This window comes from Rhinopithecus bieti, unplaced genomic scaffold (assembly GCF_001698545.2).
Source record: "Rhinopithecus bieti isolate Rb0 unplaced genomic scaffold, ASM169854v2 scaffold_5387, whole genome shotgun sequence".
NCBI classification, from domain to species: Eukaryota; Metazoa; Chordata; class Mammalia; order Primates; family Cercopithecidae; genus Rhinopithecus; species Rhinopithecus bieti.
In genome coordinates, this window is record NW_016804806.1 from 1,044,960 (window position 1) to 1,064,678 (window position 19,719).

General features: G+C 35.5%; 1 protein-coding gene across 13 annotated transcripts in view; it reads right to left on the bottom strand.

The window, feature by feature from the left end:
• PPFIA2 (PPFI scaffold protein A2) overlaps window positions 1–19,719 on the bottom strand; it is a 545,760-nt gene that overhangs the window by 525,577 nt on the left and 464 nt on the right. For 11 of the 13 annotated variants that reach the window (XM_017870464.1, XM_017870457.1, XM_017870456.1 and 8 more), the window contains exons 1-2: window positions 18,989–19,390; window positions 14,480–14,730 (exon numbers count right to left, since the gene is read on the bottom strand). In XM_017870464.1, coding sequence (XP_017725953.1) covers window positions 14,480–14,728 — 249 coding nt within the window. In that variant the 5' untranslated portion in view covers window positions 14,729–14,730; window positions 18,989–19,390. Of the gene's footprint in view, window positions 1–14,479; window positions 14,731–18,988; window positions 19,391–19,719 lie in introns of those variants that run through there. The other 2 variants (XM_017870453.1, XM_017870452.1) reach the window with 1 other exon arrangement.

Sequence of the window (19,719 nt, forward strand, 5' to 3'; positions counted from 1 at the left end):
AAAAAAAAAAAAAAAGAAAAGAAATAGATCATGAAGTAATATTCTTATCATGGAAAACTTTCAAATTAATTACGCATTTTTAAAAAAAAATTGTTCAATTAATCTATTATCGATTAGCAACATATCAATGCATCTTATAAACTCTCACAAGAATTAATAAAAAAAATCGAACTATAATATCACATATCTTAATTGAAGCAGATTACACTAAAAGTGGACATAAAAAGAGAAAATCATAGGTAAGAATAATCCATGAAAATTAATTTACTGTAGAACAATGTAGTGTCAAATTCTAATCACATCAGTTCCTAAGCAATTTATTCTACTTAACATCAAGATTAACATGGGCTTATAGATTTAAAAAAAGAAAGAAAAAAACGAAAACAAAACAAACAAACAAAAAAACAAACAAAACCTCTTCAAAACAGAAACCTTTTTCTGGCAAATATCTGAGGAATAACTATTAGTCGTTATACTCGCTTGGAAGACAACCTGAAGCCTCTTGACCTAGGAGGGAAAGCAGAGCCAGGAGCCAAGAGCAATGAGATTTCATTTTCTTGCTGTAACACCTATTCCAAGTTCCAGGGCCAACAATCTCACTTTTGAAAAGCAAAATGATTAAAATATTCATTTTGGAGGAAATTTGTCCTAATTCAAGGCCCAAGGAAGAAATTGCCAGTTATTCAGAATCTTAATAAATTCAATCATATTTGAGAGAAATTAGTAGAGCCTTATTATTATTTTTTTAAATTATTGGTGTCACAAATAAAACTCTGATTGCAGTACAAATTGTAACTTAAAATTCAAACCCTATGTACCTTTGGCCTATGAATCTTCTCTTAAATAACTCAATTTTTATGACTCTTAAGTAAACAAACAACAAGTATTGAGGGTTTACTAAGGGCCAGGCAGCCTTAGCTAATTCAGAGATACTATTTTGTAAACTAATTTAATTGCAGAGGTCAATGCAAAGGTGTGTGATCTACTTAGAGTGTGATAGTCATGTTTTAAAAGAAGATGTCCACAATCATAGTTCTAAACTCTCTTTTTCACAAACTGAGGAATCGTGATGGTGGTTGCTACCTTACCCTCGAGCTGTAAAGCTCTGAAGTGAACTATTCAGGAATAGTAAATAGTGTGAATTTCAATGTTTCTGTTACTGCATATAGAATTTCTCATCAAAGATTTGTAAAAATAAATGAATCATAAATGTGCTAATATTAAGTACAACAAATTAGACTATACATTTTAGGGAAAAATCTCAGGTTAGATAGAAACTCATCTTGATAATACTAATGACTTTTCTGTTGGTATCATTCCCTCTGATTGAATAACAATAAGAGCAGGCCAAAAAAAAAGAGAATAATTTAAATATAAACTATTCCAAAGCAAAAAACTAATCAAAATATTCTACTGTTAGTTTTGTCCTTCCACAAACTGAAAGTCAGATATAGATAATAAATAGTGGTAATAGTATTGTAATGTCATATAACTATTAATACACTTTTTTGTGTGTGTGAAAAGTGGCTTAGTTTAATAAATTCCTTAGTGAAAAAAACACGAAGAATGTGAAAAAATGGAATTTGAAATGTACAGAAATTGTGTCACTATCTCTTAAAAATTCCTTCAAAGCAAATCATATACATTCTGACCTCAGTGCTATGACTGTAACATATGCAAAATGTCACCACCACCTCTTGATATAAAATCCACTTCATTCTAGAAGGGGATTTGAGGTGCAGCATTAATGCTGCTCTCACACACAATGACACTCGTGTTGTAGACACTTTAGCCATAAGGCTCCACGAATTATATTTGTTTTCTTGTGTTCATTAAGATTTTTAATATATGGTAGTTTTTTTTATGATTGCATGATTTGCTAAATAACCATAGAATAGATATGCAGAATGTATACAACAAGAAAAAGAATAATCTTTATTTTCATTTATTTAGTATTTTTTTAAACTCCAACTAAATGCTAGATATTACAGGCAGAAAATACAGCTGTGAACCAAATATAAAAGAATCCTCTGACTCAAACTTGTCCAACCTGGGGTCCACGGGTCACACGTGCCTCAGGATGGCTTTGAATGAGGCCCAACATAAATTCGTAAACTTTCTTAAAACATTATGAGATTTTTTTGGTGATTTATTTTTTTTTAGCTCATCAGCTATCATTAGTGTTTTTGCATTTTATGTGTGGCCCAAGACAATTCATCCTTCCAATGTGGCCCAGGGAAGCCAAAAGACTGGACACCCCTGCCTGACCTCAGAGAGCATAGAGCCCAATGGAGGAAAAAAGAGATAAGTAAGATAAAGAAAAGAAATATACACTATACTAGGTGGTTATAAATGCTTTGGAGGAAAGTAGAGAAGAGGGGTTGGGTGTATTAGGAAGAGGGATGTAATAATTTCACAAATTTAAGCAGGGTGATCAGGCATGGCCTTACTCAGTAAATATTTAAGTAAAGACCTGGAAAGGTGAAGAAAGCAAGCTATATGGTTATTTAGGGGACAACTTTTCCAAGCCTACAGAGCAGCCACTGCAGTCCCTAAGGCAGTTAAATCCCTGACACGTTGGACAGCAAGAACACCAGGATGGTGGGATAGAATGAGTGAGCTGGAAAACAGTAAGATACGTTATCAGATAGGTAAAGGGGAGTTGCAAATGTTAACACTGTAGGACTGGTTAAAGACCTAGGCTTTTCCACTAAGATGGGAAGTTATTTCAGAGATTTGAGCAGATATGAAACAAACTCTGACTTACTTTTAATCCAAATCAGAATCTCTTTTATTGCTCTGAATTATATCAATGAGCTACAAGGACACAAGCAAGGATAACAGTTAGGAAAATTTCATCTAATTTGGGTAAGAGATAGTGACTCTGACTAGGACGGAGTTGCAGAGGTGCTTATGGTTCAATTCTGCATATACTTTGAAGGAAACACTGAGAGACGGCTGATAGATTTCACAGAGAATGTGGAAGAAATAAAACACTGAAGTTTGGGCCTAAGCCAATGGAAGATTGATGCTGCTATTAATTGAGATGTCAAAGACTAAGTGAAGATCATGAACTCAGTTTTGTACACGTTAAGTTTCAACATTAGACAATAAGTGTCTGAAAGTAGAAGGAATGTCTGGAGAAGAGGTGAAAATTTTGGAGTCATCAACATTTAGATGATATTTAAATGGAGTAAATGGATGACATTATCAATGGTGTCAATAGAGATGGAAAAAGACAAAGTTAGGATCTGGGCCCTGGAGTAATCAAGCATTAAGATACCAGAAAGATGACAAGTGAATGATAATAAAGACTGAAAAGTGGCCAAAAACAAAGGAGGAAAACGAGGCAAGTGGGCTATCCTAATGCCAAATGAGGTAAGTGTCTCAAGAAAGAAGGGGAGATCCACTGTGTCTAAAGATGCTGATAAAGTAAGCGTGAATAAAGACTAAGGAATGACCACTGCATTTAGCAATATGGGGAATATTGCTAATCTTCACAGAGCAGTTTAGATGAAGTTGATCTAAATTCATGTTTTCTTAAATCCACTCCAGTCAGGGTGAATTCAAGCTGAATGCCTAAATCCAGGAGTAGATTCAAGAGAAAATTTGGGGAGGGAAATAAGAACAGATATAGGCAATTAAAAAAACAAACAAGGCTGGGCACGGTGGTTCATGTCTATAATCCCAGAACTTTGGGAGGCCAAGGCAGGTGGATCACGAGGTCAGGAGATGGAGATCATCCTGGCTAACATGGTGAAACCCCGTCTCTACTAAAAATACAAAAACTAGCTGGGCACGGTGGCACATGCCTGTTGCTCCAGCTACTGGGGAGGCTGAGGCAGAAGAATCATTTGAATCTGGGAGGCAGAGGTTGCAGTGAGCCGAGATTGCACCACTGCACTCCAGCACAGGTGACAGAGACAAAAAACAAAAAAAGCAAAAAAACTTTTGCTGTAAAGGGAAAGATAAATGGTGGGGTGGTATCTTGGTAGAGTGGTGGGGGGGGGGGGGAGGGTGTTAATAGCTTTAAAAAAATTAAGAGAAATGTAAGAACATATTTTAATATTTCAGTTATAATTATTAGAGATGGACCGATTCATAAGGTAGGAAAAAGAATGCAAAAGTTTTGGGCAGGAATAGCAAGGGGGGATGAGATCTAGAACAAAAGGGAAAAAGTTGACCTTTTCTAGGAACATGTACAGTTCATCACAGTAGAGGATAAAAGGCAATAAGGTCACTAAAAATAACAGCCAGTTTCACTGAATTTACAAATACATGTGACAGTCAGCAGAATTTAGGCAATGCCTTCTTATTTGCCATTAAATATTCCTAGAAACCATAATTGACCAAAGATGAGATTAAATAAAATATAGATAGCAACACTATGCCATAAGCATAGAAGCTTACACAGAATAGGCCCTAAAGTATCTGTTGAATAAATAGTAATTATTCATGAAATAGTCACGATTAAACTAATACAGCTAAAATATTTGCCCTTTATAATGATTAGCAAAATTATACGACAGATTAGAGAGACTATAATTCTTTTGTATTTAAGACAATAGAAAATAGTAAATTCTTTTGTATGTAAGTAAATAGAAATCTCAGAAGTTCACTGGTTTTCCAATGTCACAGGCTTTAGCAAAAGTTGAAACTGAAATCCAAGTGTTCTACTTTCTAGTTAAATACCTTTTCATGTCACCTATACTTTCTAGCTGATAAAAAGGATCTTATAAAGTATGCTCAACGCATAGAAAGGAAAATGTATAGTATTATAAATATCAGACTGGGGATCCTTGAGTAATTAAATTCAGTATAATTACACGAATTCTAATAATCATTTCAAATTTCATTAATAATAATTTGTTTGCTTTAGAAGTAGTCATGATAAATGCTTCCTTTTTTTTTTTTTTTAGATAGAGTTTCGCTCTTGTCACCCAGACTGAAGTGCAATGGCATGATATCAGCTCACTGCAACCTCCAACTCCTGGGTTCAAGCAATTCTCCTACTTCAGCCTCCCAAGCAGCTGGGATTACAGGTGCCTGCCGCTATGCCCAGCTAACTTTTTTTTGTATTTTTATTAGGGATGGGGTTTCACTGTGTTGGCCAGGCTGGTCTCAAACTCCCAACCTTAGGTGATCTACCCACCTTGGCCTCCCAAAGTGCTGGGATGATAAACATGAGCCACTGCACCTGGCCACAAGAAATGCTTTCTATTGTCCATGTCTCTTAAACAGGGTTTCCAGAGGACTTTAATACTTCTTTTAATCTAGATGAACATAACAAGATGAAGAAGAGGGCTCAGGGTAAAAACAAAAGTATGTCATTAATGGGATCCTGGTGAATACCACTTACAAATTGTGTAGTACTGAAGAAGTTACCAAATCTCTCTGTGCCTTGGTTCATTATCTGTAAAATGGGAATAGTAATAATAATGGCGTCATTGGAATGTTTAGAATCTTAATTGAGATGATTCCTCTACCCAGTTTAATGAATAAGCTGAATTTAGTAACCATTTTATCTCCTCTAATTCTCTCAGGTTAAGAAATTAATATGAAACAAAATTTCAGACAGCCATCCTAGCTGGTATGATTAGACCATAAATTATTATCTTTTGTTTTATAATGAAAAAGTCTAGTCTAGACTAATGATTTTATAGTTTTGGTTCGATATAGGATTATAAAATAGAGACAGCCCTAAGGTCCCATCTAACCTAAAGTTTTTCCCCTCACACTTGGTTCAGGCTTACTTCAAGCCCTGAAGTCTGCATTGGAGGGTAGGTGTCTGGTGGTCTCTCTTTACTCTCACATCACCCACTCACAGCAACTGTTTCTGACCACTTCAGACTCAGGGCCTGTGAAAAAAAACTTGGAGGGGAAAGACCAGTTACATGTGGCTGACCCTTGTGTCACCACTGTCTGGGATTTCTGGAATGGCAAATGTGGAAGCAATGACCTTTTTTTCTTCTTCTTCTGGAGTGCATCTGTGGCATTCTCAAAGAACCCCTCTGTCAGTTCTCCTCTCTTGGAATCAATCTTCCAAATTTGTTGCTCATAATTCACCACATTGGAACCTTGGAACCTGGGCTTCTGTGAGTCTACTCACCTATGGGCTTAAGATAACCCTAAGCAAGCTCCCCTTGTGAGGACTGCAGTTGCTCTTCAAACATTGCCAACCTTCTTCTTGACCATGGAGAACCAAGAGGACTTGCTTGCCTTGCCAGTCCTTCATCTGCTACACGGCTGCTTTTAGATTTCAGACTCTATATCCTTTACTCTCTAGAAGAAACCTGTTAAGCTCTCTGAATGTTTTCCTGAAGCTCATCTCACTTGGCTAAGGTGAGCAAGAATTGCTCTCATTTCTCATACATGGAGTGGTAGACTACGTACAACAAACCAACAGCTCTACAAAACAATTGTACTTCTCTTCTAGCTTTTCCAACTCAATCTTGGTAGAGTTCCAATGTGGAGTTTCAGTTAAGACTAAACTTAAAGGGTTGGACTATATCTTAGCATCTCCTGCAAATAAAGTATTGTGCCTCACTTAATTAGCTTTATCTCCAACAGAGAGAGAGCGAAACACTCCCGTTTTAATATCTAGGTGCTTAAATAAAACACTGAATGGCATAGTGGTAGTGTTCAGAAATGTTAGCTGTTACAATTAATCTTATCTTTATTATTGAACATTTAAGAAGTAACTACATAAGGAAATGCCCACAAGAAAAAAATTGAGAGGAATAAAACAAAATATTTAAGAATTAAGACAGTATGGCATCATGAAAGTTAAAGGGATAAGATTAATTTATCTAGGTTTTGGAGAAGGGTGGTGTCAAATAAAACAAACCTACTACAATTATTAATTGGTTATCGATGACAGTGAACATTCTGAACAGGGAGTTAGAGTAAAAATCAGACTGCAGTATAGAAGTTGAAAAAATTGAGACAGTGAAAGCAAGTCTGGAGAATAAACTTGGAGAATAAGTTTACAGAAGAAGAAAAAATAAGTTGAAAACTAAGGGGAAACAGAGTCAAGGGACTTTTTTGTTGTCAACTGTACTTGTCATCATTTTAATTTTAAGAAATCTATTTGAACATCTTGCAAAATAGCCAGCTTAGAGAAAAAGTAATTGAAGATACTAGAGACAGAGGGAATAAACAATCAAGAGAGGAGGTAAAAAGGAGTGTTCAAGGATTTAGAGATAAGTATTCATATACTAGAAGGGCAATGCTTAAGATTGGAGAATGTAAGTAAATGAAGACAAGTATGGATATAGATAAGTGTGTGGGAGGAAAATAATGAGCACTGAAGGACAACATATCTACTAGCCTGGAAAGGGAATGTTATGGAGAATTAAGAGCATGGGAATTTCAACATGAAATAATTAATAGCATTGCTTAACACAAATAATTCAAGGGACATGAAGAATATGAAAGCATCACTAGATTTGCAAAATATTGGTGGCATATACAAGTGTACTTTATTTTAGGAAAACAATGATGATAGAAGCCTGATTGTAAGGGTTTAAAGGGAAAAAGAAGCAATGAGCAATATAGACCATAAGCAGATATCATTTTATTTGGCCAGAAGAAAAAATAACTAGAAGAGAGAAATACACATTAAGAAAATAGGATGGCTATAACATGAGGTAAAAGATGGAACATCTTTCTCTTTGACAGGTAAGGGATAAAACAATATGCTGGTATTAGGTTTCACAGAACACAAAGGAGCTCAATTCAGTTATAATCTCAGCACAATAGGAAGGGATGTTGTTTGATGTAATCAAGGGACATATGTGACTGGCCATGGTGGAAGTGGAAAATTTAGGAAAATGTAGTTAAGAACTTTTTAAAAAGATAAATCAAAAGACCATTAAAATTTGATAAAGATTAAAGAGAGTAAGGATTTCTAGTGCTCTCAATTTGTGCTACTGTTCATTATTACCCAGTAAAATTGTGCAGTTAAGTTTGGCTAAAGATAATGATGATAATATCTACAATGATAATATCAGCAACAATAGCTAAATTTAACATTTATTGAGCATGTACTACCTGTGAGGCATTGAATTGACCATTTGACATGTTCCAACTCATTTGTTTCTTATAACAATCTTATGAGGCAGTTTTTATCATTATTTGAAGTAAGCACTTTGACCAAGGTTATTGAGCTAGTAAGTAGCAAGTCCAATTCTACCAAGGTAGTATGCATTCAGAATAAAAGTGGCGTCAGGGCAGAATCTGTTGCTCTCTATAAGATTTACTCAAATAGTTTGAATTTTAGAATGTCAAAAGATATATATGTCCTCCATAAGTAGCCTCTTTTAATTTCTTGTCAAGATGTACACCAGCACATCCCAAATTACACATATAAAAACCTGGCATTTTAAAATGCTCAGGGTTTCTGAAGCACATACTCATACCTCTTTTCAATCACTCCTAAGGGTAGATGTCATTTACTCTTTTCAATTAAGGAAACAGAGTTTGAGACAAATCAAGTGACTTTCCAGTGGTCCTCCAGCTAACAAAGGAAGGAACCCCAATTCAAATTCAGATCATCTGACTCAAGTCCAAAGCCTTAGCCATTCAGGACATTACCCATCCCTGACCATTCTTTCTCTTCAATAGTCTTTACATTTCAATTATCTTTTCTAGTTTTCTGGTCACATTTTTATTTCAAATCTCCATACTTCACCAGAAGATTATCACAATAAGCTTTCTCTAACATGAAAATGACCCAAATGACTCTTTTAGTGACATTTGTGGTAGGTCAGTTGCACTAATAGTCCCAGTGTTTCACTTATCTTATAGCCATACCCTTTGCCATGTAATTCTGTTCTGCTTTCCACTCTCTCTGGGTTTGGCCAGGTGACGTTGCCAAAAATGACTTATGCAGAAGTTTAATAAGCATCTGCTTATATCCATTGGCTCTTACTCCTCTTCCATGATCATGAGAACCTGCCAGAGCTAGCCCATTGCAGGATTAGACACATGGCATAGAGGTGAATGGCCCCAGTAGACTCAGCCAAGGCCATCCTGGATCAGAATCAGACAACAACCAACTGACATAAAGCTGACACAGCCAACCTTCAGCTAGCCAGTGACATAAAGTTAGTCCAGCCAAGATTAGCCAATTCAAGATCAGCTGAATTCCACAAACCCATATTTTTGTATGTTATTGAGGTTTTTGTGTTGTTATATAGCATTATTTAAGCAATAGATAACTGATAAATATCATGTAATCCATCCAAAATCAAGATTGTAGCATATTTTTTATTCATGATCTGATCATCAGTTCACCCAAAATTCTACAGATTATCCTACAGGGAAATTCCTGTCTTTATTTTGCACCACACATAATAACAGTCTACACTCCACAGCCACCATATAGAACTTTACTTTCATCCCATAACATTTCATCAAACAAATCTTTTTTCATTATTGATTGCCACTTAATTTTTTAAAACAAAACAAACAAGAATCCCCAAAGAGTCTTCTTTGTGCAAAGTAGGGACCCTAAGCCTAGCCTGAGAAGTAGAGCATATGCTGAATTTTGGTTTCCCATATGTCCTTCAGCAAAGTTCTATCTGCACAACTTTACTACCCCACATGGAATACCTCAGAATCTTTACCAATCTTTTCTCAAAAATACCTCTTTAATATCACTTTCCACATGAAACTTTTTGTAGTGAATCACATATCAACTTCATAATTCAAATACTTTCAGTACTTCTATAATCTTCCAGTGCTATATTTATTTGGGCCCATTTATGTATTTTTTTCCAAGCAACTCTATTCCCTAAACTGTCAAAGAGCCAAACTGTTTTCCCCTATCAGCTTTACAAACATATGTAACTATTTAATAATGCACAGTGGACCCTCGATATATGCTAAAAAAGGTGATGAAAACAAATTTTAAACTTTTACATATGATATTCTGCAATAGGAAGCACATTCCCTTTACCTCTCCTCTAAACATTCTTAACAAATGCATTAATAATTGACTATTATTCCCCTTGTTCTCAAAAATGTGTAGGATTTTGTCGATACCTAGTAAATTATTCTAATTATCCTAACGATTATTCACATACATGTATAGAAATGATCATCTTTTGGCATTCTGGATAAAACAAATGCAAGCAATTTTATATTTAATGCCTTATACATTAATTAGTTTTTATGTGTCTCATTTTCTTCAATCATCACAAGTTACCCTATAAGCTGTTAGTATTAAACACTTTCTGTAGCATGGAAATCTGAAGTTCTGTCTCAAACTGGTGATGTGCAGTTGGGTCACAGTACAAACCTGATCTTCCTATTTCAAGTTTATTGTTCTTTCTACATCAAAATGCACACATATTTAGTTCTGCATTTACTTTAAAAGCCTTTTTTATGAGTCTAGTACTTTGGCAGTTCAGGGGTTTTGCACTATTGAGATCTCGTTTTCTCAAGGAGCTTACAGTTTAGGTTGGGGAACAGGCACATAAACAGATAATTTAATTACAATATGATAAATGATAAGAGTAAGGCACACAGAATGGATGTACTTAGGGTTCAGAAAAGAGTTCCTGAAAGAGATAAACTTTTGGCTAAGATTGGAAATTAACCAGACAAAGACATTGAGGAAGAACATTATAGGTAGAGAGATGAACAAGCATGAAGGAAAAAGAATGGAGTTTGCTGGGACACACCAAACAGTGTCGTATTATTCAAGCATATAATTTGATATATTTACAACACTAGAAATGTTAGGAGATGTAGCAAAGAATTTCAGAGTCAGGTGTCAAGAAAAACAGAAGAGTAGAGAGATCTGAGAATTATTTAAGAGTTACAAAAAGTATGGCCCACTGAAGACTGAATTTAGAGGAGGAAGAAAGCACCAACTATAAGGACTCTTAAGGTGTGTAGGTAAGGAGTTAGAGCACACTTAGGTTGTGAGTTGGAGGTAGATGATAACTGGGTTTGGAGCATGTTGAATCTGAGGTTCTGTGGAACATTAAAATGGATCTGTGCCTTAATAAGTTAGACCATTGAGGGCATAGCTTAGAAACTTCAGGCCTGGAGATGTGGAATGATGTGAAATTATCAGCACCCATTAAACAGATATACCCAAAGACACAATGAAAAACTAAACAACATGGCTATAAAATAATTTACATGGTTAAAATTGTTAAAAGTTATTGCTGCATTCTTTTATAAAGAAAAAATGGGAGAGAAAGTGACTAAAGTAAAGCTCCAATCACCAAGACCTAATAGCACTGAATAGGCAATTTAAGACATCTCTGTCATAAGTTTATCTCTGCTTTCAATTCTACCCTGTGTTTGCTGAAATAATTTTCATTTTTCTGTTACTCTAGTGGTTTTCAATTTTACATGCCTTATTTCTGCCTCAAAACTCACATTTATGGTTGTCATTTTCACCTTCCATCTAAATGTCAAATGCAGTGCCACCAAATAATGACACATTATTTATAAAATATTCATAAACTTTCAACGATAGCAAATAATGAAGAATATTCCTCTATTAGTTATAGAAAACTTACAGCCCTAAAGATACAGATTAGGTTATTAAACGCTTTCTTTTAAAAAAAAAAAATGAGGATTATCGCTATCTGAGGACCTGTGGATTTCTAGGGGTACTCAGATATTTATAATAGCAACATACAAATTGATATTGAAAAAGATATCCTTAAAGTATTTTTAATTTAGAATAGAACTATAGCCATCTAAATGTATAGGCTCATAATCCCTAATCTATAATTCTAAAATCCACACACTCTGAAATGGATACTTTATTTGTAAACATGTAATGAATTTGATGGGTGGGAAAATCAGACCTATACTTATCATGAGACTATTTATAGTCTTTATTTTTTCAATGCAGTAGGGATATTCATAGAATTCTCTTCAGAAAAATTTCAGAAATATTCGGAAATATGGGTGCTGCCCACAGTCCTTCAGGAATAGTGTTCTATAATATGTTACACACACACAGAAAGAGAGAGAGAGAGAGAATGAGAGAAGAAACCAAGAACAAGAGACAAAGAGAGAGAGAGAGAATCAGAAAACTTGTGAGCTCCAAAACACAACTGGCCCCAAGGGATTTAGATAAAAGGCTGGGCAGTATATTTAAAAATTAAAACTTAACATTTTAAAGGCAATCATAATTTAGATACTCAATACAACTGAAGAGCTAGAAATAAAACATTTTTTTCTTATACCTTTACAAAGAGATTTACCTCCACAATCAGTTATACAAAGAGATTCACCTCTACAATCAGTTATGTATAAAATATTTTCAGTTTTCTCCTTTCTTTCCTAAAGTATCTTGTTCTAGTGCTTTATTTTCACAACATTTTAAGTAAAATAGTCACCTTTTTTTAAAGAAGGGGAAAATTTAAAATCCAAATTACTTTTAGATGCATTTTGGTAAGATTAGGATTTAAACTGAAAACTTCAAGTTTGAATAAAATATAGATAGACAAATGTAAGCGGGATACATGCAGAGTCTTACATGTAGGATTAGAATCAACTTCCAAGAAGAGTGGAGGGGAAATGGGAACACACTGCAGCATCTATGTAAGTCAATTAGAAACTTCAGTTGACTGCTGTTCCAGTACACATTGAAGGTATGTTGAACTTGTCTCTAAATATCATACTAGTGTAAGATAATGAAACACTGTATCCAGAAGAAGAAATGATTGCCCCATTTTCCACTTGTCACAGTAGATGAGGAAGAGTGTGACTGGTTCTTGGACCACTTTAACAAGAGAATTAACCAACTCAAATAATCCTCCAAGAGATTAAGTATGATGATGATAGTTCTCGAAATCACCTTATGAAGAGCAATTGCAAAGACTAAAATATCTTCCTTAAAAATATATAATACTTGGTGTAGCTATCATAGCTGCCTTTTGAAATGAGTCAAAACATTTTGTGTGATGACATAAACCATGGTACCAAGAAGTGAGAGTTATTAAAAACATTATTTCATCTCAGCACAAGATAAATTGACTGAAAATGAAAAGGACTGGAATGGCAGTTATTCACATAGGGTTATGGGATTACCTAATCAGGATGCAACAGGGAATTCTTAGTGATCCTTTCCATTTGAGAGTCATAAATATGTCTATGAGTTAACAGTACAGATAGCTTTAGAATTTTATCAATTTTGAATATATAGTTTTCAATATCTTTGCTACAAGCCATAACTTTGTGAAGAGAATTCAACTCTTTCACATTTAGTGTACTGTTTTTTAAGGAGAGGGCCAATCAACCTTGTATTTAAAAGAAAGTTTTAGTTTAATGGGGTGACTGTCAAAAAATCCCATTCATTTTATGTTTGTTCTCTATACCTAAAAGAGGCACAATTATATTTATACTTTTTTTTTTTTTTTTTTTTTTTTTTTTTTGGAGATGGATCTTGTTCTGCCCAGGCGGAGTAACGGTGGGCGTGAAATCTCGGCTCACAATGTAACCTCTGCCTCCCCAGGTTCAAGCAATTCTCTGTCTCAAGCCTCCCAAGTAACTGGGACCTACAGGCACACGCCACCACGCCCACCTAATTTTTTGTATTTTACTACAGATGGGGGTTTCACCATGTTGCCCAGGCTGGTCCTCGAACTCCGAGGGCTCAAGGCAATCCACCCACCGTCGGCCCTCCAAAGTGCCTAAGGATTACAGGCCTGAGCCATCTTGCGCCCAGCCTATGCGTTTTCTAAATAAAGTAAATTGACTTTAATCATTAACTTTGTATATAAATAGGCCTGGCAGTTCTTAAAATATCTTAGAATTTTTTTTACCTGGTAAAATACAAAGATTGACAGAAATGTATTTAAACATAGCTAATCTAACAAATGTTATTAGTGAGGCTTAACCTTTTTCCCGTTCACCAATCTTTCCAAAAATGTTTTAAAAATAAAAAGAAACCAGTTAAAGTGTTTTTTTTTTTTTTTTCAAGGGACAAGGATAATACATTAGTAATTTTAGTAATTCCCAAGAATTTTAAAGCAGATATTAGCATTAAAAAAAAAAAAAAAAAAAACAATAGTTGGACCACGAGGCCCTCCAGGTCAAAGACAGACCATACAACTGAAAATGAAAAACACATATTTCCAAATGTCAATATTGTGTTTAAAAGGTAAGAAAGACAAAACTATCTCCACATTCTGGTCATTAAAAGCTGATCAACAAGTGGTTTTCTACCCCACTAAGACACATAAATACAACTTTTAAGAAAGACCGGGTAAGAACTCTTGCTTCTCACACAAGCCTCCAACCACCATTAATAGTCCATGATTTTGTTTGAGGCAAGTTTTCAAGTGAACTAATCATGTATTCCTAAGTTGTTCTCAACAAAATGTGCATATCACATATGTTAAGTGGAAAAGTAACATTAAGAATGGGAGTAAAGTGAATTTTATTGAAATCTTTTCGAATTTTCAATTACAATAGGAGAAACAAAGGCTACCAGGAAGCATACCTGTGGCAGGGCTGAATTGAGCTGTCTCTGGAGTGAGTCTCGGTCATAGATGACATCCTGAAGTCTCTGCTGGGCAAGTGAGAGGCTTTCCTGGGTCTCCCGAAGGGTGTCTAGAAGACGATCCCTTTCATCTAGCATATTCACCATCAGCTGCTCAAAATGAGAGTCTGAGTCCGAGCCACTGCTTTGGGACCCCCTTTGGCTCATTGGGGTGTCCTCATTAATCGTGGGCATCACTTCACACATCATTGCTTAAAGAAAGTAAGTGGGAAGGAGTCTTAGTAAAGAAATGATTTCCAATAATGTCATTTGGACATCAAGTCACTAAATATTTTTCAGCTTATTAGCCTATTTGTCTCTATTTCCCCTACCTGTTGCCCCAAATCCAACCAAGCAAAATGTTTTGACCTCAACGAAATATGATTCATTTACTTCCTTCAGCCTAAGTGCTTTCTCTTTCCATGACATCACATTTGTCCCACCTCCCATATGCAACTTTGTTTCACCTGTTTCTCAAAGTTCATGTTCATGATTTATCCCACCCAATTCAATTTAAATAAACATGTTATTTCCATTATTATTTCATCACCTTTCCTATCTGCAAGTTTGCAAATCTCTTAGAGTGAATACCTTTTATATTACCCTTATTTGTTATTACTGTATATTGTTCATGGCAAGCACAGTGTCTGGCACTTAACGGGTAGGAAGTAAATGCCTTTTGAATGACTTAGGTAATTCAATGAATTAATGTTTACTCTTTCTTGTAGAAAATCTACAAATCATTGAGTATTTATTTTATATAATAATCAGCTTTCACTTTGTTTTTTAGTCAACAGATTTTTTTTTTTCAAATTGACTAGTTTTAAGCTTTTTGACATTACATTTTCCATTTTATTACTTTTATATGCTCTCTCCCTGAATTCCGATGTGGTCTACCCAGAGCAGATAAGTGATACTGACTGAATTAGACAAAAACGTTATGAAATAAACTGAGGTATATAAATTTGTTTAGAGTATTATACTCATTATCACACTTAATATTCCTTTTTTCCTGTTAACTGCATAGTGTGGTTTTCATCCAAACAATACAAATTAACACTCTTTCAAATATTCTGCAAAACAGATGTCGTAAATTATATTAGCTAATGTAGTAACTTCACATCTCAGCTGCCAATCACAAGTTCTCAGTCATGAAATAAATGAACTGCTTTCAGAATATTTTAAAATTTGATTTAAAATAGACAAAACACACTTAGGTGCATGGTTGAACAATTATGTGGCATCTTAAAAATCAGAAATTATCTCATTTTCTCTTTCATCCTCTAGCTAATGTTTCAAAGAAAAGTCAAACTCATCTTAGTTTTGGTTGTTGTACTATGGCCAGCAGCTATTAATTAGATGGCTTGGTTTTGCAAAAGGCTAATGTGAAGAAAGGCAGGTTTGGTTGTTGATCCTGAAGCATTTTTTGGTTTTACAATGCAAGGTCAATTAATTTTTCTGCCTACACATTCCTGTCCTTGGGGAAAATATTTCTGGTGATATTTTCAAATAGAATGTCAAGATTTAACAGCTCAATATTTAATTACTTTTTATGTGAGTCTTCATATAAATTGGGCTATTGAGGAGCAAAAGTCAATTATCTGTGAATGATCTGGTCAGGGAATCCTGAAAACTAAGAGAAACTTTAAAAAAGTATGTAAGTAATAAAGTATTTTGTGAATGATAACCTATATTAAAAAATTAAGGGGGTCAGTGAATATTAGGAAAATTTTAAATGCTTTGAAGTTTTGCTGATTGCTCATAACACTGAGCTACCTGAAGGCAGGAATTTAATTTGTTCAATTTTGTATGCACACTAAAATATGTAACAGAGTACACACATAAAATGAATATAAGCACACACACCTCAATACCCACACTTGATACTACTTTTACACACTTAATGGATAAAACTTTCTTGCATTTGTCTCACTTTGATTTTCATTCAAAGACTATCACAAAGATGGAAAATGCAAACTCTTTTTAACTGCTTCAAACTTTCTTTATATTAATTGAAAAGGAAGTGGAAAACAACAAAAAGTGTTCCAACACATTTGATTATTTAAAACAATTAGTTAGCAGGTCATGCATGAAATATACACACTGAGCAGCTATGTCATTCTGAGAAATAATCACCAGGAGCCAATGTGTTTACTTTTGACATTTAAGGTTAAAACAAAGTACTGGGACAGCAAATCATAGCAGTGCGACAATTTGTGCCCACTCACAAGATTTAAATTTTAGGGTTACCTAAACCCTAAAAGGTTTAAATTTTAGGGTTACCTGTAGATTTAAATTCTTAAATCTATATTTTAAATTCTTAAATCTGTACTTTAAACTATGTCATTCTTGAATGAAAGTTATTAATTCCTTTCCACCCTGAATTACTTAGAACAACTTTAAATTCCAAGGCAAAGCATAACAGCAGTGAATACCCCAGTATAATTTTCACCTGAATATAATAGCCTAACAATCCCTCGTTGCTATCATGAGATACTAAACATTCACAAACTTTAGGGTCTTAAATCAACATTAAAGGTAGTCTTAGATTTAGTCAAAAGATGCTATGATTAAAAGTGGCTTAGGGACTTAGAAAGTCTATTAAATCTACACTCAAAAGAACTTGATTTGATTCCACTCCTAAGGCACGTGAACCAGGACAAGTTACTTTACATGTTAAAACTTTAGTTATCTCTTTCATGAAAGAGGGCCAATAAGCTATGCTTAGGAAAGAAAAGAAAAGATCTAATAGGTAACCTGACTGAGAACACACAGCAAAACATATAAAGGGCAATTACAAATGTAAGTATTTATTTCTATTATAAAGTGATCAACATTAATCTTTGTAGAAACAGTATTTTACCTTTATGACTCATTCTGCTGCTCTGTCTAAAGGTTTAATTCTAGTAGATACTTTTGATACTTTTGAACTCCTTCAAATCCAATTTATAAAAATCAAATATGCAAAATTTAAACTTAGGTATAAGATGAATATATGCATGCTTATACCTTACAGTCAACCCAAATGAGTATATCCAAAGTCTTCTTATCAAAATTAGAAAAAAAAAGTCTATAAAAAAATAAGGCCACTTTCATGAACTAGCTTAGTTTATTTCATTAGAATTCAGATTCTAACATAAATTACAAAATATTTGAATAATCCTTAAAATGCAGTCTAACATTTCTTAAATGCACATTTTGCACATATTAAGTATTAAAAGCAATTAAAGATACATATTCAATGTAAGAGTTAAACACCCTTTTAAAGAATGGATGACATCTGAAGCAACTTGCACAGTCCAGAAGGCTATGGTCATTCAATGTCTAGTGCATTTCACCCAGATATATCACTTTTAACTTTTATAATCAGTTTCAACACTAAAAACTGCATTCATCACATAATTTCTGAAAAGCCAGAAAGGGCATCCTAACAATTTGTCTTGATATTTGCCTTTTCATCAATCCCCCCTCCAAGTCAATTCGGTATATAAATTATGTTATCTTCATCTAGATATTGACGCTTTCCTCCTTAAATTGCTGAAGGTTTTGAAACCTAGTCAGAGACATTGTTAATTTTGTTGATAAATAAAAAAGTAATAATAAACCTGATTGACTTAATTATCCCAGTGCTTAAATTTAGCTGGCAAAATTTTATATCAGGAAAATCAACTCCTTTATTCTTAGCACATAACCTTGACTGTCTTTTAAATTTCTCAGATTTCAAAATAAAAGTTTGAATGCCCACTGGAGTCCTCACTCAAGGGCTCTCAAAATCCAATGTGTTCTTTAGCAATGTATGCCATCCAAGCAGTACGTCTTCAGATATGAGAATGCTACAAAAAGCATTTTTTCTTTTTGCTATCAACAAATGACTTTATTTAATCATATCACTAAGATTTCGGCCCTACTAGAGGTAAGAATGTAATTATTCTCTATAGTGCGTTTCTTCTGAAAATATTTAGTCTTAAGAACCATCTCAGCTCCACCTCAGTTAACCTACAAGGAGTAATTCAGTGAGAGAAATCCTAGCTATTGTCTGATTACATTACATGAATATTCTCCCACCTATTTAACTCTTTGAAAGCCTCTGTCCTCGGGAAATATGATTATCACCTTTAATGGACACATTTTACACTTTCTTTACCCTAGTGCATTTACAGACAGCCAAAGAGCCAGCTCACCCCACACTACTGGACAGTTATCTCTCAGCCACACCCCCCACCACCTTGAAGAAGTTGACTTCATCATTTCCATATTAAAATTGTTCATCCTGCCCAACAGGACACAGTCAAGTAGGCAGGAGGTAGAGAGATAGGAGACGGAGAGGATGAGGTGAAAGCAAAAGACACCTAACAGTAATCAACAAGGAGGAATTTGCATCTCATCTTCCCTGGGGGCGGGGTGGGGCCAGGGAGGTGGTCAAAAAATACAGCGAAAGGAGACAGTAAAACTCAAAGACAGTTTCTGTACCTAATGTCTGTGATTTCGGGTCCTTGCTTCTTCAATTGATCAATGACAACCGCAGTCTCCGGCTTGAGGAGAAGGGAGGCTCACACCCAGCACTCCTGGACCATTTCCCTAGCAACGGGAGGAGAAAGGTAGCTCAGACACACGCGTGCCCCGGCGCCCTCCCGGAACGTGCCCCGGCCCGGTGGCGTGGCAGGAGCTCGGCATCTTCCCGTGGCTCCGTCAGCAGCCAAAAGGAGAAGCGTCCATCGGAAAAATGGCATATTACAAATTTTGCTTTGGGAAGCAGAGCTCGGTTCAGACCATTGTCAAAGGAGGAGAGGGGGAGGCGGCTCTTAAAGCAGCCGCGGCCCCTTTGCCAGAGCAGCCGCAGCTCCCCGCGTGCAGCTGGAGCCCCGGGGCGGAGACCGGGGACCGGAGACTGGGTTTGACTTTCAGAAACTTAACCAAGCGGCGCCGCTCCCGCTCCGCGCCCGGGCCACCCGGGGTGTGTGGGGCGTCCCTCCAAAAGAGATCTTGGAGAAAAGGCGTGAGAAGTATCTGGGAGAGAAGTTCTCCACCCAGTCGTCCCTCCTGGAGCCCCTCTGGAGTTTAAGGCTAACCCTAGGAGTTAGAAACCTAAAGGAAAACGAGTCCCTAGGGATGCAAAAAGCAGGACAGGTCTCCTCCTGGCCTCCAGCCTGTTTCCGCGCTCCTGCGTCTCATTTCACTTAAAGGAGGCGCTTTTCTCCGGA